The sequence below is a fragment of the Myxocyprinus asiaticus genome, chromosome 12, assembly GCF_019703515.2.
Source record: "Myxocyprinus asiaticus isolate MX2 ecotype Aquarium Trade chromosome 12, UBuf_Myxa_2, whole genome shotgun sequence".
Lineage (NCBI taxonomy): Eukaryota > Metazoa > Chordata > Actinopteri > Cypriniformes > Catostomidae > Myxocyprinus > Myxocyprinus asiaticus.
The window spans coordinates 18,166,843-18,190,596 of record NC_059355.1 but is presented as its reverse complement, the minus strand read 5'-3'; the positions used below and the strand labels follow the sequence as shown (position 1 = coordinate 18,190,596).

At 37.9% G+C, this 23,754-nt stretch overlaps 1 protein-coding gene across 1 annotated transcript in view; it reads right to left on the bottom strand.

Annotated features, from left to right (window-relative positions):
- Nucleotides 1-1,772: 1,772 nt before the first annotated feature.
- srp68 (signal recognition particle 68) overlaps nucleotides 1,773-23,754 on the bottom strand; it is a 78,408-nt gene continuing 56,426 nt past the window's right edge. The window contains exons 9-16 of the mRNA XM_051712075.1: nucleotides 20,674-20,772; nucleotides 19,108-19,175; nucleotides 18,866-19,019; nucleotides 10,776-10,870; nucleotides 9,004-9,133; nucleotides 4,544-4,619; nucleotides 4,321-4,373; nucleotides 1,773-3,134 (exon numbers count right to left, since the gene is read on the bottom strand). Of these exons, the coding sequence (XP_051568035.1) occupies nucleotides 2,907-3,134; nucleotides 4,321-4,373; nucleotides 4,544-4,619; nucleotides 9,004-9,133; nucleotides 10,776-10,870; nucleotides 18,866-19,019; nucleotides 19,108-19,175; nucleotides 20,674-20,772 (903 nt within the window). The 3' untranslated portion in view covers nucleotides 1,773-2,906. The remainder of the gene's footprint in view (nucleotides 3,135-4,320; nucleotides 4,374-4,543; nucleotides 4,620-9,003; nucleotides 9,134-10,775; nucleotides 10,871-18,865; nucleotides 19,020-19,107; nucleotides 19,176-20,673; nucleotides 20,773-23,754) is intronic.

The following is a 23,754-nucleotide window of genomic DNA, read 5'->3' as shown; positions in this document are numbered from 1 at the left end:
TATATGTTAAATTTAAAACAAGAGATAAGCTTACACGTTGCACGCTGTATTTTTTTAAAGGCTCTGATCACCTATCAATGTTTTACACTGCAAAAATTGTTTTCTTAAATGCTATTTATATTATGCTTGCAGAAAAAAACTTTTAAAGGATCAATAAAATCATCCTAATAACAAATTTCTTTTAAATGAGCTGAGAAATAAAATTGCATAAGTTAGGTTAGGTTCATGCTCAAAAATAATTTCCTAATAGTGCGTATACACTGACCAGCCACAACAATAAAACCACCTGCCTAATATTGCGTAGGTCCCCCTCGTGCCGTCAAAACAGCACCAACCCGTATCTCAGAATAGCGGTTAAATGAATTACAGTAGACTGTCAGTTTTAACCAGTCTGGCCATTCTTTGTTGAACTCTCTCATCAACAAGGCATTTCCGTCCATAGAACTGCCTCTCACTGGATGTTTTTTGTATTTGGCATCATTCTGAGTAAATTCTATAGACTCTTGTGTGTGAAAATCCCAGGAGATCAGCAGTTACAGAAATACTCAAACCAGCCCGTCTGGCACCAACAATCATCCATGCAATTATCTAATCTGCCAATCATGTGGCAGCAGTGCAGTGCATAAAATCAAGCCGATACGGGTCAGGTGCTTCAGTTAATGTTCACATCAACCATCATAAAAATTTGATCTCAGTGATTTGGAGCGTGGCATGATTTTTTCTGTAACTGCTGATCTCCTGGGATTTTCACACACAACATTTTTTACTCAGAAGTGTGCCAAAAACAAAAAACATCCAGTGAGTGGCAGTTCTGTGGACGGAAATGCCTTGTTGATGAGAGTGGTCAACGGAGATGGCCAGACTGGTTTGAACTGACAAAGTCTACGGTAACTCAGATAACTGCTCTGTACAATTTTGGTGAGAAGAATAGCATCTCAGAATGCTATTCTGAGATGCGGGTTGGTGCTGTTTTGGCGGCACGAGGGGGACCCTATTAGGCAGGTGGTTTTAATGTTGTGGCTGATCGGTGTATAAGGAATTATCTTATATAAACAAGTCTTAATATACAGTTATGTTTGTCAAGTAAATTGATCTTCTTTAGAGAATGTTAAGATATTTTTACACTAAAAACAAGACTAAGAAAATTTCTTGTTCCGTTAAACGTGGTAGTATTGCGTGCCTGGATGGCAATATGCATAGTAAAAAAAAATAAAAGGCACTGCAAGCTCAGACTATGGTTATTTCAGGGAGGAGACTGGGTGGGGAATAATGCACATGGATGCAAGCACCATCTTCTGCTAACTGGGATTTAAAAAGGGAATTTGGCTAAGGTTCTGGCGTACATACGTTTTTATAAATCTGAAAACTTTTGTGTGTAGGCAAAATCTGACTTTTGAGCGTATACACGCTTTTAGGATGAAATATAAGCCAAGTTTTATAAATGAGGCCCCTGATCTGCATGCAAGGAAACACGCACACATTTATAAACACTATCTGTATTACTATATCACTACCATTTCTAGGACTTTCCATTCTCTATTGTTGTTTTACAATATTTTCTATACCCTAACCCCACTCCCTAATCCTGATCCACAAAGAAACCATTTGGCATTTTCAGGTTTTACCTAAATAATTATTTAGTATGTCTATTACACTGTTTGAAGTGTGGGGACAGTTGGGAGGTCCTCACAACTTAGATTTTTTCAGATGTTCCTACATATTTTTTTCAGTTCAGTTTATCTCCATGTCAAATGCAGTGAACACAGGAAAAGTTGCTTTTTCACTTGTTTTTTTATTTTTAATTAGGAGCCTTTCAACAAAATAAAACAAAAATTACCTTTATTATAACTAATTCATTTTTTTTCAGCTTGTCATAATGTTCATCCTTGCATTTGAAGATTAAACATGATTTCTCATCAACACTGTTGAAAAAAATAAATGGTTAAAAAGGACTAAAATAAAACGAAAATGGAAAATATTAATCTGCAATCAGAAAACAGATTAATCTGAGTTACAAATCAAGCAGAGATAACAGGGAAAAAACTTTGGTACTAGTAAACTCTGGTGATCAGCATCATGACAGACTAAAATTACAGCATTGGTAGTAAGCAAATTTTAGTTAACAATTACAGGGGACACTAACAACTGCTTCATTTCTCTCTATGGCTTCGTTGACAGGTTATTACATAACAGTTCTTTGATATGAGTATTTGTAGGATCCCATGCAAGATGATTGAAATCATCTTATTTGCAGAGATCAGAGATAATGGTAAAGACTGTTTAACACAGTCCATTTAATCTACATACAAGACAACATACAGATTGACCGAAGCTGATTCTTGTGGTTTGTGTCACAGCTGAGCATTCAAATGACAGCAGCATCCTCTCATAGTGGTTTGGTCTCACACTGGTACAAGAAGCTCTTCATTTGTCGTTATAATGATTGAAAGCTAACACAATTGACCACTAAAGCCCATGCACCAAAAAACCTAAAGAAATTAAACCTTAACATAATAAGAACAAATATTCTAAGCTCATCTCTCAGCTGTGCAAAGTGTATACTTGTTCAGTGTGATAAGCTCACTTTTTGCATTATGTGCTGATATAAGCAAATGAAGGCATCTTAGTTCAAGAGATTAGGATAAACAAAAAACTCCTTGGAGATTAAACAAACTGTTTTTCCTCCAGGTGTAGAGGGTGTTTAAATATGGCTGAGCTCCAATTCAGCCAATCTGAATTTACAAGCAAACAGACTACTCTGACTTCTCTCAAATTTATACTGGCAGGTTTAGGGGAAATGGTTTGGAACTAAATAAGGACCTATAACTCAGATTCTAGAAGACAGAACAGTATTCAGAGGACAACAGATACAGCCAAACAGGTCCAAATAAAATGTTGGGCTAGATTTAGCTTCCAAAGCCAAAGAAGCCCTTGAAGTATCCAGTGATGCCACCTTTGCCCTTCTGCTCAACCTTGTCATCGAGGGGTGGAAAAGCCACATGGTTGAGAGCCAGGTCAAAGAAGAGAGGCTTGCATGGGATTGGCTGGAAGTCTGGAGGGAACTGGACCAGATTGGGCTGCTTGCTCAGTAGGGCGGGGTCCAGCCAGAAAATCTCCAATCGCTCAGAGAGAGGCTGTGGATAAACAAGAAAAACAGCTCTCTAACCAATTCAAAAACGTCCACCTAACTCAAAGCTCTGCAGATTTTCACAGAATACAAATCCCTGTCATTCATAAAATTCTATGCAATACCCCACCCCTTGCATGTTCTTTTTTTTTTCCTCATTATAACTGTATTTTGAAGAGTTTAATAATCAAAGGGTAAAATGTGAAGATTTTTTACTAATTTGATAATGCTTTGGGATACTAAGCTCCATCTAACACCAAGGTTTTTTCAATTTGGAATGCCCAGTTCCCAAAGCGCTCTCAGTCCTCGTGGTGGCGTAGTCACTGGCCTCAATCCGTGTGGCGGAAGACGAATCTCAGTTGCCTCCGCGTCCGAGACAGTCAATCAGCGCATCTTATCATGTGGCTTGTTGAGCGCGTTACCTCGGAGACGTAGCGCGTGTGGAGGCTTCACGCTATTCTCCGCGGCATCCACGCACAACTCACCACGCGCCCCACCGAGAGTGAGAACCACATTACAGCGACCACGAGGAGGTTACCCCATGTGACTCTACCCTCCCTAACAACCGGGCCAATTTGGTTGCTTAGGAGACCTGGCTGGAGTCACTCAGCATGCCCTGGATCCAAACTCGTGATTCAAACACCACTCCCCTTAACACCATGTTTAAATCCACACACAATTCTGCTATTTTGTCCAACAGTCAGCACATAATTAAAAAAAAAAAAAAGCACAGATTCTGTCTTTTCCATTTCACCACATTCAAAATGGTGTCACTTTCACGTACAAATCATTTACTCTTTATGAAAGCCACCCAGGTTAAGTCAAAAGCCCAGCCCTTCTGCCGCACACCATGAACCTGACACAAACATGACTATATAAACACCTTTAACAAGAGTACTGTAGTCTGCCGAGCAACATTCCACAGTGCGCCGCCTCTGCCGTGTATGTGGGGAGCAGTTAATGTCTGCATGTTTTGTCTTGCATTGTCAACTAGAGATGGCCTTGAGCTTGTGTTTGTGTTTTTCCAGGTTAATAGACAAAACATTAGCTTTAAACTGTAGACTTTGCGACAGTTAAACTTAGCAACCAAATAACAGAAAAATGCTAAGATGTAACCTAGGGCAAAGTAATAATGCCTAATAATGAGGTAAACTGAAAATATTGGGTTAGCTTTTCAATTCCTGCTCTCTTACCGTGTTGTCTTTAATCTGCTGTTGTGCAGGCACCTCAGCAATATCTTCTGTGTCTAAAAAACAAATGCAATGTCACAGTCAGTTGAAGCTAATGGAGCTTTCAAAACAACATCTAGAACATGTGGGTGAGGGCGGAAGGTCAACATAGTGACTGTTTCTGGCCCATTGAGAATGACTGTACTCTTGTACAACAGAAACTAAATGGCTGCCCAAGACAACCCACCCAAGATGGCTGCAGCCTGCAGGGAGTATTTCTCAGCATTGACCTCAGCAATCAGCTCCTGGACATCAGGGAGATCCTGATAAGAAATAAAGAACATAATGAACGGCTAAACTGAATGCCAAAACAATTTTCCTCTAATAAAACTAGTAGAATTCTCAATGAATATACCTGAGCTAGTAAAACTCATTAAATTGCATAGAATCTACTTCAAGGCAAAACCAACTACAAAACTACAAAAATAATTGTCAGTTTTTTTTTTTTGTAATTAACATTTTTATTGATTCTTTCAATAAATAAAGAAAAGCAAAAACAAACATAGAATCAACATTTAAACCCCACAACCACCCCTCCCCCTCCCAATCCCCCAACCCCGCCTCGACCCCCAACAAACATCTCTGTGGTCACATGAGTATATACTCAACAAAAAAAAAAAAAAACAAAAAAAAAATATTAAATATAATAATCATACACATTTAAAACTATACTACTCTCTCCACCACCCCACCCCGAGAGCCCTCCAAAAACTCTAAACAGTTGCCCCATTTCCCAACAAACAAATCCAAATTACCCCGTCTTTCAAATGGCACCTCCTCAAAGGCCGCCTCCGTGCACCACTCCCAAAATGAGGGCACTCCAGCTGACCTACAACCCCTCAAAATAATCTGCCTGGCGATCATCACACTGGTCAGAACCCAACTCTCTGTGTGTCTATTCCCCACATCAATGACCGTCCCATCGCCCAAAACACTGGGGCAAAACGAAACCCGAGTGCCCAACGTGTCACACACAAAACTCTGAACATTCAACCAGAATTCCTGGATCTCAACACACCACCAAAAAACATGGGCCATGTCTCCATTCTCCGATTGGCATCGCCAGCAGGTGTGTGTGTCTTTAAGACCAAGCCTATATGATCTAGAGGGGGTCTTGAATTGCATAAGGCGCACCCTTGCATCTCTAGATGCAGACTTTGTTTTTTAGAATCCTAGCCCACACTCCCTCCTCCAATACCAAGTTGAAATCTTTCTCCCATACTCTCTTGACAGAAATTAAAGCTCCATCCCCCAGACTCTGAATTAGCAGGGAGTAATACAATGATGTCTCATGACCTTTTCCAAAAGCAGTAAATCACCATTCCCAGAGTATCTGCCACTTTAGGGGGGTGTATGCTACTCCCCAAAATAGTACAAAGCAGGTGGTGCAGTTGTAAATACCTATAAAACAGAACTGGGAATCCCAAAATGTTGAACCCAATTTTCAAAAGATCTCAACACTCCACTCTCATATAGGTCACCAAGTGTATTAACCTCCCTCACGATCCACTCTGACAAGCAGAAAGGGGACTTATTAATACATAATTTTGGGTTCTGCCATATGCTCAAGGCAACATTTAAATAAATGTCTCTGGACGCTTTTGTCCATGCAGAGTGCAAATGCGAGGTAACAGGTGTAACTTAACTTCTCTGATTAGTTTGACAGAAAGTCTTTGCAATGGCGAAATAGGGGCAAGAACTTCCTGTTCAATACAAAACCAGGGAGGGGCTCTCTCAAGCGACCAATGAGCCAAATGTCTGAGACCGAATGCATAATAATAAAACAAAATCTTGGGTAGGCCTAGCCTGGCTTTATCAATCGGCCTATGTAACGTATTGAAATGTAATCTGGCACGCTTACCATTCCAAATGAAGGACTTCGCTATGTTATCAAATTGCTTGAAATAAGAGAGGGGGACATCTACAGAGAGAGCTTGTAGCAGGTAGTTACATTTTGGAATACAATTCATTTTAATAACGTTAACCTTCCCAATCATAGATAAATGTAATGAAGCCCACATCGCTCGAAAACCTTTTTATTAAGGGGTCAAAATTAACCAACTAAATCAGACAAATTTGCTGGGAATAAAATGCCCAAATACTTAATGCCTTGTTGGGCCACAGGAAGGCGCCTGGCTGAAAAGCCATTACTGGGCAGTACGCTGTCAGAGCCAAAGCTTCGGATTTAGACCAACTGACTCTGTATCCTGAGAACTTAGAAAAGGAATTAATTCTGTGGAGGCAAGGCATAGATCTAGAAGGGTCGGAGATGAATAATAAAATATAATCTGCGTAAAGCAAAAGCTTATGCGCCACACCTCCCGCCACCACCCCTGGAAAATCATCCTCCTTTCTTATCGCGGCTACTAATGGTTCCAGGGCAAGCCAGTTCAGTTCAGTTCCCTCGGGCAGTCAAACGAATGTTCAGTGAGCCGGCCCATTCAGCTGTTACGCGAGTGTAACACATGCCCTAATCCCTACAATGTTTTGCAAGAAATATTCCACAAAACAAACTCCATCCAATAGGATGCATAAGCACAAAGAACGTGCAGATTCATCCACATACTGTCCCGAAGGAGTGTTATTCCACAAAATAAACTCCAGCTGCTAGGCGGAACCGGCACAAAAAGAAACAAAAAAGGCGTTCAATTTCCTCGGACAGTCAAGTGAATGTTCAGTGAGTCAGGCCCAGTCGGCTGTCACAGGAGAGCAACAAATGCCCTAATCACTCCAATGTTTGCAAGAAATATCCCACAAAACAAACTCCATCCAATAGGAGGCATAAGCACAAAAAAAAATATCCCGAAGGAGTGTTTTTCCACAAAACAAACTCCAGCCGCTAGGCAGAACCAACACCAAAAGAAACAAAGATGACACCCAGTTTCCTCGGACGGTCAAGTGAATGTCCAGTAAGTCAGGTCCACTCGGCTGCATCGAGAGCATCACACAATGACTTACTCATTCCATTGACTTTATGAAGGACATCGCTTGCTGTGGGCATATAAATATTTTGCGGCCATCCTTAGTATCTATTCTCAATTTGGCCGGGAACATCAGTGCAAAAGCTACCTTCTATTGATGTAAGAGTTTCTTGCATTCCTTCAATCGATCACGTTTCTCTCGTTGAATTCGCAAAGTCTAGGAACAAGAAAATGCTGTGGTTCTTCCAAGAAAGTCTTCCTTTACTCCTCGCCTCACGTAACACACGATCTTTATCGGATGATCTCAGAAATTTGGCCAGAATTGTTCGAGGCCTGTCTCCTGCAGTGGATCTCCGAGCCGAAACTCTGTGAGCTCGATCGATTTCCAGCTCATGGTCTGTTATGTCGAGCAGACTCGTGAAGAGCTCATCTAGGAATTTCACCATATCTGAATGACTAGTGGTTAAGCAGCTAATTCCCCCTCCGAAGACTCCAGATAATCGATCCGTTTCTCGACGTCTCCCACTCTTGTAACCAACTCAGAGAACTTTGTCTCCATGGCAGTGATCGATCGACATATTACAGCAAGATCCTCCAAGTCAGCAACGACCTATGCCAGCATTGCCGACATGCTCGACAGTTGATGCTGAATCTTTCACCACACCGTCCAAACTGAGTCGCCATTCACATGTCCGACCCTCGCATGGTGCTACGCGACTCTCAATAATTATGTTCATTATTAATGTAGCTATTTAGAGGCTCCATGACCTGAATAAGAAGGGTCAAATAAGAAGACATCTAAAATGTGCAATGTTGGGGGTACTCCAGGAGGAGGGGCCATATAAAAAAAAAAAAAAAAAAAATCCTCTCTAGAATCAGTTCTTATCTGTTATTAATTGCGATTAAAGTTAGGATCTACAGTATATGTTCTATTTAATTTGTCAGATCTTAACATAAGGCTTAAGCCCAAAGTATGCACGTACCGTCAAATGGAGTATACTTTGGAAGGCTTGTATTCGACTAAACACAGACGCTGAGCGTTCATGTCAAAATCAAAGTATACTTTGGGTTTAACATTTTTCTGTAATATGGCCCCAGAATTGGGCAACACTGGACTAATTAAAAGGATAGTTGACCCAAAAACAAAAATTCCATCATTTACTCACCCTCATGTTATTCAAAACAGTTATGACTGACTGATTTCTGTGAAACACAAAAGTAGATGTTAGGCAAACTGACAGGCTCAGTGAATATTTACTTTCATTGTATGGACAAAAGATCCAATGTAAGTGAATAGTGACTGAGGCTGTCAGTCCCTAACATTCTGCCTTACATCTACATTGTGTTTCATGGAAAAAGAATGTCATATGGGTTTGGAACATCACGAGGGTAAGTAAATGACAGAAATTTCCTTTTTGGGTGACCTGTCCCTTTTTGGTACAAATAGTTTTTAATAAGGGTTGGAACAAAACTCCACAAGGAAGAAAGATCTCCAGGAATAGGAATGAGCAGTACCCCTGCATTGCCATAGTTTTTTGCACATGTACAATGGCAATATATTTTTTTGTACATGTACAAACCTTAGTATTTGAGGTACCATGGAGTACATGATATGAATGGTAAACATTCTGTATCATGGTATTACCATGTGATACCTTCACTGTACCATGGTACTGTCACAGCACAGCACAGAAAAGGAATAATATGGATGAGTGTTGTGTGGTACCATAAAGCTGCTGTTGAGGCTCTTGGCTTTGGACTGGACCTCGCTGGCATTTTTCAGAACCCTTTCATACAGAACCAGAGCTTCACTCCATTTCTTCACCAGAACATATGATTGAGCTATATAGAAACACCTGTCCAGAACATTGGAACACACACATATTTAATTTCAAAACAATCCTTGGTTCCTCTGTTCAAACAAAAACAAACTAACTATATACAGTCTGTGTTACGATTAGAGTTTAGAATAGCACATTTATTTACATGTACAGTGCATTCAGAAAGTATTCAGACCCCATCATTTTTTACCACATTTTGTTATGTTGCAGCCTTATGCTAAAATGCTTTAAATTATTTATTCACATCAATCTACACTCCATACCCCATAATGTCAAAGCAAAAACCAGATTTTTGATAACTTAGCAAATTTATTAAAAAGAAAAAACTGAAAAATCACATTGACACGTATTCAGACCCTTAACTCAGTACTTAGTTGAAGCACCTTTGGCAGCGATTACAGCCACAAGTCTTTTTGGGTATGATGCGACAATCTTTGCACACCTGGTTTTGGGGATTTTCTACCATTCTTCTTTGCAGATCCTCTCAAGCTCTGTCAGGTTGGATGGGGACCATTGGTGGTCAGCCAATTTCAGGTCTCTCTAGAGATGTTCGATTAGGTTCAAGTCCGGGCTCTGGCTGGGCCACTCAAGGATATTCACAGAGTTGTCCCTAAGCCACTCTTGCATTGTCTTGGCTGTATGCTTACAGTCATTGTACTGTTGAAAGGTGAACCTTCAGCCCAGTCTGAGGTCCTGAGCACTCTGACCAGGTTTTCATTAAGGATATCTTGGCCAAACAGTTCAATCTTCATTTCATCAGACCAGAGAATCTTGTTTCTCACAGTCCAAGAGTCCTTTAGGTGCTTTTTTGCAAATTCCAAGTGGGCTTTCATGCATCTTGCACTGAGGAAAGGCTTCTGTCTGGCCACTCTGCCATAAAGCCCAGATCGGTGGAGAGTTACAGTGATGGTTGTCCTTCTGCAAGATTCTCCCATCTCCACATATGATCTCTGGAGCTCAACCAGAGTGACCATCGGGTTCTTGGTCACCTCTCTTACCAAGGCCCTTCTCCCACGATTACTCAGTTTGGCCGGGTGGCCAGCACTAGGAAGAGTCCTGGTTGTTCCAAACTTATCCCACTTAAGAATTATGGAGGTCACTGTGCTCTTGGGAACCTTCAAATCAGCCAATTTTTTGTAGCCTTCCCCAGATCTGTGCCTCGATACAATCCTGTCTCTGAACCTCTGTAGACTTTTCCTTTGACCTTGTGGCTTGATTTTTGCTCTGATATGCATTTTCAGCTGTGAGACCTTATATAGACATGTGTGTGCCTTTCCAAATAATGTCCAATCAATTGAATTTGCCACAGGTGGAATCCAATCAAAGTTTAGAAACATCTCAAAGATGATCCAGAGAAATGGGATGCACCTGAGCTACATTTCAAGTGTCAAAAGCAAAGGGTCTGAATACTTAAGTGAGTGTGATATCTCAGTTTTTTTCTTTTTAATAAATGTGCAAAATTTATCAAAAATCTGGTTTTTGCTATGTCATTATGGGGTATGGAGTGTAGAATGATGTGAAAAAAATAAATATTTAAAGCATTTTAGCATAAGGCTACATCAACAAAATGTAGGTTCTGAATACTTTCTGAATGTACTGTACATTCACGTAGGCAGTCATTGTGGATAAAAATAATTGAAAGCAGCCATATACTCACCTATAAGCCTTAAAGACTAGAGTTTTGAGTGCCACCTCTTTCTGGAAGGTATGGTCCTCCTCTAGGCCCTGCAGGGCTGACAGCTCAGCAAGACTCTACAGAAAGAAAGAATAAAGAGAAAATAAATTAGGAAGAACAAGCACTTGGTAGATGTAACGGTTATACTGTTCAACTTGGTAAAATATCACACGATTTAGAGTGGCACTGCCCAGAATATCAAAATTCTTGCTTATATGATATTGCTTAATTATAATAAATGGACTATGCATGACTTGGGATCATGTGTTACTTTTCACACACGTGATTTACTGGAGTTTATGCGGATGACATTGGACAATATCCATCACACATTGAGACATGGAGCTGTTGCTCCATACAGTAAAAAGAAGGGGTTTAACAACATGTATTTTAAGTTACATCGACCACAGGGTGGATATTCACAAGTCATAGACCAGCACAGGCTTAGCAAGGTCCCCGTTTCTGACTGTCATACTCATGTAATTTTTTTTTATTCATTTTGCTAGATAACATATAGCCCTGTGATATTATAAGCTAATATAATATGACAACTGACGATACCCCAGCTTCACAGCAAATGCAGGAGTGAATGATAATATATATTTCTTAACATAGTGACTCTCACTTTAACCATACAATTTGTCTAATAGTGGTCAATATTTGTTAATTTTATTGTATTTAAGCAGTACGATATCATTTTCACTTTCAGTATAATTTACGTTAATAAAAATCACATCCCGTTACTGAGAGATTTGTCATGTGCGTGTACAGGACACTGCCGAACTGAAGAGAGCACTGATTATGGACGAATGCTTATGAAAAGTCAACTTTTTATTCTCTTTTCTTTCTTTTTTTTTTTTTTTTTTGCGCAAATAAAAGGGACAGTTAACAACAGTAATTTGACAATAAATATCGATTAAATTGTTTGGTAACACTTTACAATAAGGTTCTATTCATTAACATGAGTTAATGCATTAGGTATCATGAACAAACAACTATATATATATATATATATATATATATATATATATATATATATATATATATATAAGCATTTATTAATCTTTTGCAATGTTAGTTCAGAAAAATACAATTGTTCATTGTTAGTTAATAGTGCATTAACTAATGTTACCAAATGTAATTTTTTATTTTTAAAATCTAGTAGTATATTTTGAAATTAACATTAAAGGGGACCTTTTATGCAAAATTCACTTTTACATGGTGTTTGAACATAAATGTTAGTCGGCAGTGTGTGTACACAACCACCCTACAATGTTAAAAGTCCACCCACTCCTCTTTCTTATATTTCTATTAATCTAAAACAGTGTCTCAATGTGTTTGGTTTTCGTTTCTGCTCTAACGTGACGTCACGTTAGAGCAGGCCTCGCTCATGACTGGTGACGGACTCCACCCTATTATCATAGATCCTCCCCTGAGTGATCTACACACAGTCTGCCATTTTTTTCCACGCTGGAGCAGCTACGGTGAGAAGAATAATGTCTCAGCTTCGTAAGCGTCATAAGTGTTCTGTTGTTGGCTGTAAAAGTGAACAGAGTCTTCATGTACTCCTGGCATCAGAGCCACTGAAGACACAGTGGACAAGTTTTGTTTCTGAAGCAAATGTGCCCCAAAACTTACCAAAATTTGTGTATGTTTGTGCAAATCATTTTACATCGGACTTCTTTGTGAATGAGGGTCTATATAAAGCAGGACTTTCCAAAAATTGTATTCTCATGCATGGATCAGTACCAACTGTTCGTGTTCCATCTTTATATCCTGAAGATGTAAGTATCGTACTTTATATTTTGTGAATGTTTGCAAATCGCCTTTCCGAATGTGCTTGTTAGCTGATTCCATGGCTAATGCAGCTAAAGTTACCATTGTCTCTGATTGTATTCATGGAGACCAGAGCTATGTCGTTATTTTTACGCTTACTGTCTGTATAATTCATAACTGCACCTTTATTATGCACAATACAGTAAAGTGATTGTCTTTTTGAAAACTATGTACGTTTTCTGTGAACATAAGAAGTTGTACTAAAAGTGGTTCTGATTTGTAGTTGCTGTAGTATCCGAAGCAGGAGCTGTAAAGGCACTGCCCTCTTTCGGAAAGGGGGTGGGGAGCAGCAGTTCATTTGCATTTAAAGAGACAAACATGAAAACATCGTGTTTTTGATTCCACCCAAAAAGAGGCATTTACAACATGGTATAATAAATGATCCGTAGGGTATTTTGTGCTGAAACTTCACAGACATATTCTGGGGACACCTGAGACATATTACATCTTGTAAAAAGGGCAATAATAGGTATCCTTTAAGATTAATAAATACTGTAGAAGTTTTCATTGTTAGTTCATGTTAACTAATGCTGTTAACGGTTAACAAATGTAACTTTGTTGTATTACCAATTGTGATATTGTATCATTACTGTTATTTATGAATATTGTGGTGTGGTATTACCGATTATATTAATAAAAACAAATTAATCAATCCTAAACACATTTTTTTTCTCTCAGAAGATGGTGCTTCACTCATGTGTAATGCTTTGACAAGGGGGAAAATACAATAATATAAAAAATAAAAAGTGTGTAGTGTTCTCAGTGATGTTTTGTCGCCCTGTGGATGGCGCTAAAACCTCAGATAAGCAACGTTAGATGTCCCTAACATCATCTTCAGGTGATTGTGCTCTCTTTGACATGAATCGCTTGTGTTGTTGTTGTAAATCACTGTGCAATAGCTGGATGAAAATACTTTGCACACAGAGTAAGCCTTACACATTGGTATAGCAGTGCTCGGCCGTTCTGCAAGCTTCAAATCGTATGTATTTACACTTATTGCAGTTCATTACTGAGATCATTTTTATACTAAGTAAAATCACATTTGTTGTGATAAATCATTTTATTTAAGAAAGAACAGTAGTTTGCGACAACTCTCGACACTTTCGCTATGGCTGAATACGATACTGGAAGCTCGTTATCACCCTGAAATTTTACTTGATATATGTAGGCTACGTGCAGTGCATAGAGTCCATTAAAATATAAGGAACACTAAAATAATGTTGAATTTGTTAGCATCAGTTAACGCAATAGCTAAACTAATTATGAACATTACATTTATATTGGTTTTTAATCTTGCTTAATGTCAATTTCTACATCTACTAATTCAGGGCTCAACAATAAGGATGGCCCTCTGGTATGGGGCCAGTATGGGACAGTTTCAGGCCCGTTGAGGGTCCTGTCATGTGCCCTATCGTGCCAGTGTTGTGCTGTCACTATTCTGCAGTTTAAAACCGGTATGGAGTGGTGGTGGCGTAGTGGGCTAAAGCACATTACCAGTAATCAGACTGTTCGATCCCCATAGCCACCACCATTGTGTCCTTGAGCAAGGCACTTAACTCCAGGTTGATCAGGGGGTATTGTCCCTGTAATAAGTACACTGTAAGTCGCTTTGGATAAAAGCATCTGCCAAATGCATTAATGTAAATGTAAAATTCGGAGTGACTATTTGCACCAGGTGTAAATTTGCACCAATAGTCTGGTGGAACCAAAATAATATACAACAAACTAGATAATAGGTGTCGCTGCAGTGGCATGGGGTGTAAAGAGGGAGTGAATGTGTGGTGTTTTCCTAGCGACCCTGGTTCGATTCAGTCTTTTGTCCCACATTTCTTTTTACTACCTGATTTCCTGTTTCCACTCTTAATATTACCTTTAATACTACTTACAATAATAAACAAAAATTAATATAAAGGTTGATTTCATCACAGTAATTTGGTCAATGTGAATGTTGGGGAAAGCAGAGAAGGGTTTGATCCAGAGATGGGGTCTGTCGAACGCACTGTTTCCCTTCCTTGTACTCCCGCGGCTCGGCGTCGCTTGTGTGTCGATTGCATTGTATTACTATAGTAAAATTGTAGTAACCATGTTTTTTGGCAGAAACCATATGCAATTAACCATGGTGTTACTACTGTAATATGGTGGTATTATAGTAACCATGGTAAATTTTGTGGTTACTATAATTTTACTACAAAATACCACGGGAAACTATGGTTACTGTAGTAAAACCAAGGTTATTTTTTCTAAGGGAAGGTTAAGGTTAGGTTAAGTGGTAGGGGTTGTTGAAGGGTGTCTGTGGGACTCTAATTAAACACAATAAACATGCTGCAGTGATGCCCATATACTGCATGTTAGTATTTAAATATGGGTGCTAATAATATCGACCATTATTTTCACCAGGGTTGGGGTGCAAATAATATCTGCAACTACTTGCACTGGGGTGTAAATAGCATATACCATTATTTGCACCAGAGTGCAAATAGCATCTGCCTTTAAAGTTTTGGTGATTTAAATGTCACCAAGGTAAAAGTTCTCTAGCTGGCTAATGTTCATTAGATTTTGTTGAATTTCTGGTCAAACACACTGCACACCAATTTACAGTACATATGCTTACACACAAACAGATGAAAACCTCAGTCATAGAAACGGAAGTGGCTTTTTAACCTAGTGTGACGCCGAGTCCTCATTTAAGGACATTGAATTTTGGCTTCCCCGTAACCTATGCATAATTTCAATTCATTTAAACCCACTGTCCTCAAATCAAGAGACTCTTTCAGATAAATGCTTTTGTTAGTAGACAAACCAAAAGTGCATCTAGTTAAAAACCAGATAAAAAACAAAATAAAATAAAATAAAAATAAATAAATAGTTTTTACATCTGTAGTTTCATGTGATTTAAAAATGTCAGTGATGTATCACGAGCCAGCACACTGTTAATCATGGGACTTTATAGCTAATTTTTTATTTTTCAAATGATACAGCACTGGCTACTACTTGTTTGTTTGAAAATGCAGAGAGATAATTGAGATTTTGTTGCCAAAGTAGAGAAAACATTGTAATAATTTGATACACATAGCTGAATTTCCATAGCATGTATTAAAGCTGCACTATGTACAAATTATGGTAATTTATATTATAAATATATAATATATATATTGATTAAGCACATAAACAGTCAGTGTTCAAAACAATGTCCTTACCCCGATACATTACAGTAAGTCTATCAAAATTATTTTTATTTTGCTCTGTCGGTTCGGATTTGGCGCAAAATTGCTGGCTCATGTCGCTTCTCCTTGCGTCATTACGTCATGTCCGTAAACACAGGAAGAAGTACTGTCTGTCACGTGTTCCGGCTGAGGAGGACACTGTTCAGTTCAGTCAGTCACAATCACACAATTAAGGAGAGCATCGCTGCAGTCCGGATGGATGTTTATTTGTTATCCATTTAGCGAAGTTGTTTACCTGCTATAATGCTTGGATACAGTATTTTGTCTGGTAGGGTTGTCATGCTTTTATGAATCAAACATTACCTGTGTGTTTACCGATCGCGATGCATCTACGTTGTCGGAGGAAGTTACTGTGCATGTTTACTAATATGTATGACTTCTGAAATTGACTTCTTGTAATTGTTATATTGCATATTTAAACATATTATTTTCATGTTTAATAAAGTATATATTATCCCCATCATTATTGCATGTTTTATGATTTTAGTTTACAGTGTTATTACAGTTTCACTTGCTTATTAACTGAGGCTGTACCAGTGTTAAATTTTTCGTTTTAGTCATAGTTTGTCTTTTGACTAAAATGTCCTTTAAAAATAGTCAATAATTCATCATGTCATAGGCATATTCATAAATTTTAGTCAGTTTTACTCTGACAAAAATGACAAAATTTTAGTCAACGAAAATAAAATAATTGATGACACGCAAAATGGACAAAAAAGTTTCAAACTGTAACAGACCAAACTTTATTCAAATATTCAAACATTAAGAAAAAATGTATAAACATTTTATATTGTAAAAATTTAACAAACTTACAGTAGGCCTATAAATGTACATACCTGAGCTCCTGAAATAATGTAGACTGAAGTATTAGCTACTTTTTAGAAGTTAGCTCACTGTATTCTGAATTAGACGTATTCATTTTCCGTGAACGCATATTATATCACGTGTTGCGTATTTCTCATGGAAACCGCATATTCACAACGCAAGTTACGCATATTCTGACTAGCGCGTCATTTAGTTGAAGTTCACATGTTCATTCGCTTAACTGCAGATGCAAGTTGTTCCATAAATGTTGTGGATATACTGATGAACCTCATGTATAGGATGCGTTTGAAGGAGTTATTTAACCAGTTTTAAAGAGGTTCATTTTGCTGGTGTTAGCGCGTTCAACTCACGCAGCTCAAGCGGAGAAATCCCCAATATACTGGATTGTTGAATTAGATGAATCCATATCTAATATTTTCTTCTATGAACAGATTCTCAAGATGTTTCTTCTTCTGTTTATATCTTGCACTGTTAATATCTTGCAATATTTTTATCATCATATTTAAATCATCAGTATGCTTTAATAAAATAATTTAATTATCATCATAATGCACCTTTTTCATCTCATCTTCGTTATCATTGATGAAATCAAAGAACCCTTCGTCAACGAACGTTTTTGTCAGTGATTGCGTTGAAGAGATTTACACTGGGCTGTACATAATGTAAAACTCGTATCAGCCATATCGAGTTTCACCTCTTTTTTCCACCTCTTTTCTTATCAATTTTGATAAGTGTAGGAGGTTATAATACAAACATTAATAGTAGATAAAACACGAATAAATATACAGGTAACTTGTGATGATTGAGGAGAATCCCATGTTCTCTATGTAAAAGCGCTTCGAGTATAGTGTCATAAAAGAGCTATATGTGTAACATTCATTCAAGTGTTGTTCATCTCATCAAAGCAAGTAATATTTCATTTTTAAATGTTTAATCGTATAACATAATAATATCAACATGAAAGCAGCATGTTATGACTCCGGCTCTGAATATCTTCCAGTCGTGATTACACACAGGTGATAAACTCAAATCATGAGATTCATCCGCCAGAGGAGCAGTGTCAAAACATGATGGACGGTGAAGTGTTCTTCTACAAATTGCTTGCAATTTTAAATTTCAACCACAGATGTTGCTAGAGAGCACAAAGTTACGAAGTGCAGCTTTAATTAAAAATAATAAATCATAGACTGGCTGTCCCTATATGAGGACATACATTAATCAAACTATTTTATGTTCTAAGAAATTGCTCAGTTTGCATGGTTATCAGGTGCTACTAGTTGCATAACATAAAGGGAAATGAAAAATGCACACAGAAATCTCATCCGGGTCTCAGGAGGTTAAAGTAGCATTTGCAAAGTATTGTATGCAACCAGTTTAAATATCCTGTCCACCATCACTGTGCTAACAAATTCTAAACAAATTCAATCATAACTCCTCACATCCTCATAAAATGATGTTTCAATGAATAGTTAATGAATTAGAACAATGAAAATTTACAATAAAATTTAAAATAAAATCTTATCATTGTAATTGTTGAAAATGACTGTTTTTATGTATTGTGTTTTTATATATTGTTGATTTATGTATTTATGTACCATCATTTGTACATCTGTTTAATGTCGGCGTGACGGGCGCGCCACAACGAACGCTTCCAGTGTTGACAGCGTCATTAATTATAATGGGGTTCTATTAATTTTGACACGACACTCGTGTCCGGTGTAGACAGGATAAAAGCTGTTTTTGTATAGGCCTGCATCTTAGAGTTAAATTTTTCATGAAAAATATACATAAACATGCTCTCGAGCCAAAAATACAACGTGATCCGATGTGTAGATTATCTTCAGAGAACACAACTTGACATGCCATGCAGCTGAAAAGAATGTTGGCTGCTCCTACGTCCTAACGTCTGCCACTTGCAACCTCTGTATAAAAAATTTCTTTTTTCTAAACAACATGATTTTGAATAGTTGCAACTTATAACCAGATACATCTTTATTTTTGGGAAATATGGTAATACAAAGGTCCTAATCCCAATAGCGATATTATTGTACTATTGTGATATTTTAAATTATATCAGGTCTTGAGGTTAAGAGTCTCAGATATGATTTTGTCAGAGATGCAGAATTACATCACAGAATGAGCTCATTGCCAAAGGCTTTGTATGAAGAGTGTGGTTGTGCTCTGAACCTGCAGGATGATGTCATAGAGTCGTATGAGGTCTTGTGGTCTTGGTCCTCTCTTGTTCTCATCAGTCTGTGGTTCCTTCAGTTTAGCCTGCAACACGTGAGCCATGCTCTCATTCCTCTTCACTACAGTCCACAGCTTGATATATGTCAGGTAACTACATGCAAATGAACATAAAAACATGCTTCAGTGTCATCAAAGTACAGCTGTACAGCAGAAATGACAACTGAATGTTTATTACTAACCTGTGTAGGTACTGCAGATTAGACACCTTGCCACTCTCAGCACTGTCTGCAGCCCTCTCTCTCTGTTTCTATTATAGCAAAACACACATCCCTGTTTAAATAGACAGTTCTACACGAATCTGTTAGATGCACACAGGGTCATGTGTATCAAACTCAATGGTGAAGATGTGGGATCAGCTGTACATATCCACATGGATCCAGATTAGGATTACAGAGATAGAGGAAGAGTATTCCTAGATCAGAGATTACTAAGAGTATAAATATTTGGGTAGATTACACTAATAACATGTCCTTGAACCTTCATTAGTTCATTTTAAATAGTGCTGAAGTGCGACGCATTCATTTTTTAAAAGTACAAATATTCCATGTCCTCTCAATATGAAGAAATAATAATAATTTTTAATTATCAAAATGCTGTGAAAAATAATTTTAGATGTAGTATACCATGTCACACAGCAGGACATGGTATACTCCAAAATGTCTCAAAAGTATGTCATGTCAAATACACATCGATTTATGAAAACAAAAACAGTTTATGATTCATTACTAGACTATTTTTTGTGACCACGCTAGGCGCAGTGCAACACACAACAAATGTGCATTTTCATAAGAGCGCCAATTATAAGTGCAATTTTCGTGCCAACCTAAAGAGCAAGTGGAAGTGGGTGGGAGTGTTTGTGCCATCTGTGGGTGTATGCCCACAAACAGTGGGTGTACTCTATGTTAATGAGAATAAGGTCATTGCACGTCTAAGAAGCATGTTTAATCTCAGTGCAAAGTCTGAATTCCACTAGTAGATGATTTAAAGAGCAATCACTTTTAATACCATGATTTGTGTGTCAGTAGTTCAATATGAATATTAACAATAATAATAATCAAGGATGCTGTACAGAAATGAAACATTAAACAGAGAAACATATAACAAATATGCATTACAAAACAAACAATGGGAGAGCAGCAATGCATCAAGTGTTCCATAATACCGTCAAGACCGCAGGTTATACAGGCCGATAAGAGAACACATACTGTACATCGCGGTCTTGAGGTAGAAGGAAACACAAACATCCTCCAAATCTGTGGTATTTCATTGCTAAAATCATAGCATTGGAATGACGGTGCAATAACCGGAGAAAAACCTCTGAATTAAACTGCATTCAACCCAGCCCATCAGCGCTTTGCGCTCACTATTTCACCAACCCACATGTGCCTAGACTTAATGCTTGCTTGCAAGAAAAAGTCAAAACTTCATGGTCATGCCCACTTACTTTGCGCATATTGTATAGCGCTATGTTTAAGGCATAGCACTCTTAAAATGGGTCCCAATGTCTGAAATAATTCAGTTTGAATACATTATTTTGTCAGAATTAAAATAGGACAATAACTGTATTTTGGACAATAAACGCCAATACATTATAACTGAATATTAAATACTGTTTATGCTTTAAATTTTCATTATCAGATTGATGTTTCTGATGCAGTTTTACTTCCTTAATGAATACCTCTTACTGTGAAACACTTGAATCATACTGGTCCTGTTAAGTGAGTTGTTAGTAGTGCATCTCTCACCACATCAGTCCGGAGCTCCTCTCTGATGGCTTGAATGGTGTCTCTACACTCTGCAAGCAGACTCTCATACAAACGCTCCTTCGTCTCCTCATTATCAGCCTGTGAACAGTATAACAGTAACAGTCAGGATACCTGCATTTATTAACAAAGTGTATAGACCAGGGCTCTTCAACTACTTTCTTGAGGGGGCCTGATTATCCAGATGAAAACTTACATAGGGCAATCATTTTTCCATATTTATCTTAGCTAGCACTTTCATTGCAAGTAACAGATTAACATAGAAAATTAGATATCCTTAATAATGTGTGTTCATTTACATTAAAATGGTCAGCGATTTTCAGTTTACATTTTTTTTTTTAAGGTCTGGCCATAAGTTCCTTTTACAGATGTCACTGAACACATATGAAGACATTATGAAGATATACTGAATATTTTAACATTTCGGGGTATTATTTACAAATCATGAAAACTGAGGAAGAACATTTAGATCTGCTGATGCAAGATCTTTGACAATATCAACCCACTAAGAAAACAATGGTTATCTAGTATAGAACTATCATTTCACATAAAAATTATTTAATAGATAACATTTTCTTTTTGAAAAAAGAGAAAATGTCTATTCTTCCTCTCTCTATTATATCCTCCCATTCTGTGAGGGAAAAATATTTCCTGCAAATATTGTGAATTTGCACATAGGAGCCAGTGCAGAAGCCATATATTTGTGCAAATAATCATTGGTAAACAGAGAAAAAACAGATTTTGGATTGAAAACGCTGACTCGCAACTGTATACAGAACCAAACATAGTCAGGATTTATGCACGTTCAATGGCACTTCACTTCATCACTTTTTACGAGCACTACAGACCCTGAACAGATTAGACATGTCCGTTTAGCACAAAGCATGGAGAATAAGAGAATATGGAGAACATTTCTGTGCATTTTATTTGAAGGATCGCTTTTCATCTTTGATTTCTCTTTTGTTTTATAACAACTGCTGTTGTTATATACACTACCGTTCAAAGGTTTAGGGTCACTTACTCATTCTTTATTTTTTTCACATTTTAGAATAATAGTAAAGTCATCACAACTATGGAATAATAGAAATGGAAATATGGGAATTATGTTGTGACTAAAAACATCCAAAAGAAATCAAAACTGTGTTATATTTTAGCATCTTCAAAGTGGCCACACTTTGCCTAGATTTTACAGACATGTACTCTTGGCATTTTCTCAACCAACTTCTTGAGGTATCACCCTGGGATACTTTTTAAACAGTATTGAAGGAGTTCCCATCTATATGCTGGGCACTTTGTGGCTGCTTTTCTTAATTATTCAGTCCAAGTCATCCATTTCAAAAACTTCTTTTTTTAAATAAAATTTTAGTTATGTAATTAAATAAATTTATATGTTGGCACAATTATATTTTTGTCTACAAAATTTCAAACATTTAAGCATACACCTTCAGATCAAAAGATTTTTAAGATCATGAGAAACATTTCAGGCAAGTGACCCCAAACTTTTGAACGGTAGTGTATTTTTCAGTTTTTGAATTTAAAGCAGTGTGACTGAACTTTGGCCAGAAAAACTTAAACACGTGCTCCAGTCCAGGTTTGTGCGCTAACTGATGACCACTAAATGCTGTTGCAAACACCACTGAGTCTTGTTAAACTCACAACCAAGTTTAGCATTGAGAGCACTCTGATAATCAGACTGCGAGGCGGTTTTACCAAAATCAGACAGAGGACCAGATAAAGATGATTGGTGGGCCGGACTTGGGAGCTTGGTGAAGGGGTCGTAGAAGTTCTTTATCGTGAATAAAGCATGGCTATTTACCAATCAGCATCCAGGATCGGACCTCTCTGTTTAAATTTATTATATCTGTAGATCTGAAATAGATTTGATAAAATTAAGACACAATCATGCATGCTCACCTAAAAACAGTCCTGGTTCATGTTTTGGAAAGCATTATAACTGAACCACGGCCAGAAATGCTCAAACATGCGCAGGTCGGGATAACTGACTGAAAGTTGTTGCGCGCGCCGCTGAGAGATGTTAACGGTGAGTTTTGCGCATAGCGCAGTCTGGTGGTTCAGACTGAGAAGATTTCATCAAAATCAGCCAGAGGGCCAGAAACAGATGACTAGCAGGCTGGATTTGAACCACGAGCTGCCAGTTGACTAGCCCTGATATAGACAATAAGCATTCCCAAATGCTTCCTTAAACTGCTTGAGCTCTATAGCTCAAGAATTTGGTGCGGACCAGAGTACAATTGCCATAAGATTCCGTTTACTTGGCTGGTGTGAAAGCAATTTCCCAAATTGGGTGCACACCAAGGAACCACCCCAGAATACGCAGTTGATGTGACAGGAAGTCGGTCTAATTAGCCGAAGTGGGCCAATATTGATGACATATAATTTGCTTGACTATTGCACAATCATCATTTCCAAGAGTGGAAAACATTTACTCTGGTCAACACAGTAATTGCTAATTGCTGCCCGTCTTCGCAGAAATTGCATTTGGCGAGCAGCTTGCATTCTTCACATCTCTTAGATCCAAAGCAGACAGATGAAAAAGCAATTCTGCATGTAAACATTCCACAGTAAAATTAAAGCAACAAAAGGAGTAATAAAGTCATGCAAACATCACTTTCCACTTTTGATCGTAATTTGGCTCTACCAATACTATTGTCAATATCTTTAACCTCGTGGTTTAGGGGGACTGTATCTGCATTTCGAGTGTAGTAAATCACGTTGAAAAGATCTGACCAGTGTACATTAACAAAAACGGTGTCAAGTAGCAAAAGAAGTGAAACCAAAGGGTCACATACTTTAAATTTTACATTGACTAAACAAACACCAGTACAAGAACTCTTAAGCAAACATGGATTACTAAGTAATATGGTAGACCACCACAGTCACAAACAGCACAAAAGTGTGTTGAGGATGAAAGACCAGCATGAAAGCAAAGATGGCAAAAATGCATAGCTGGTTTATCAGCAATGTAACAGAACAGGTTTATGGAGCATTCTTGCTCTATACACGAGACTAGGCAAATAAAAACTTGTTTTTTTTTTTAAAAGG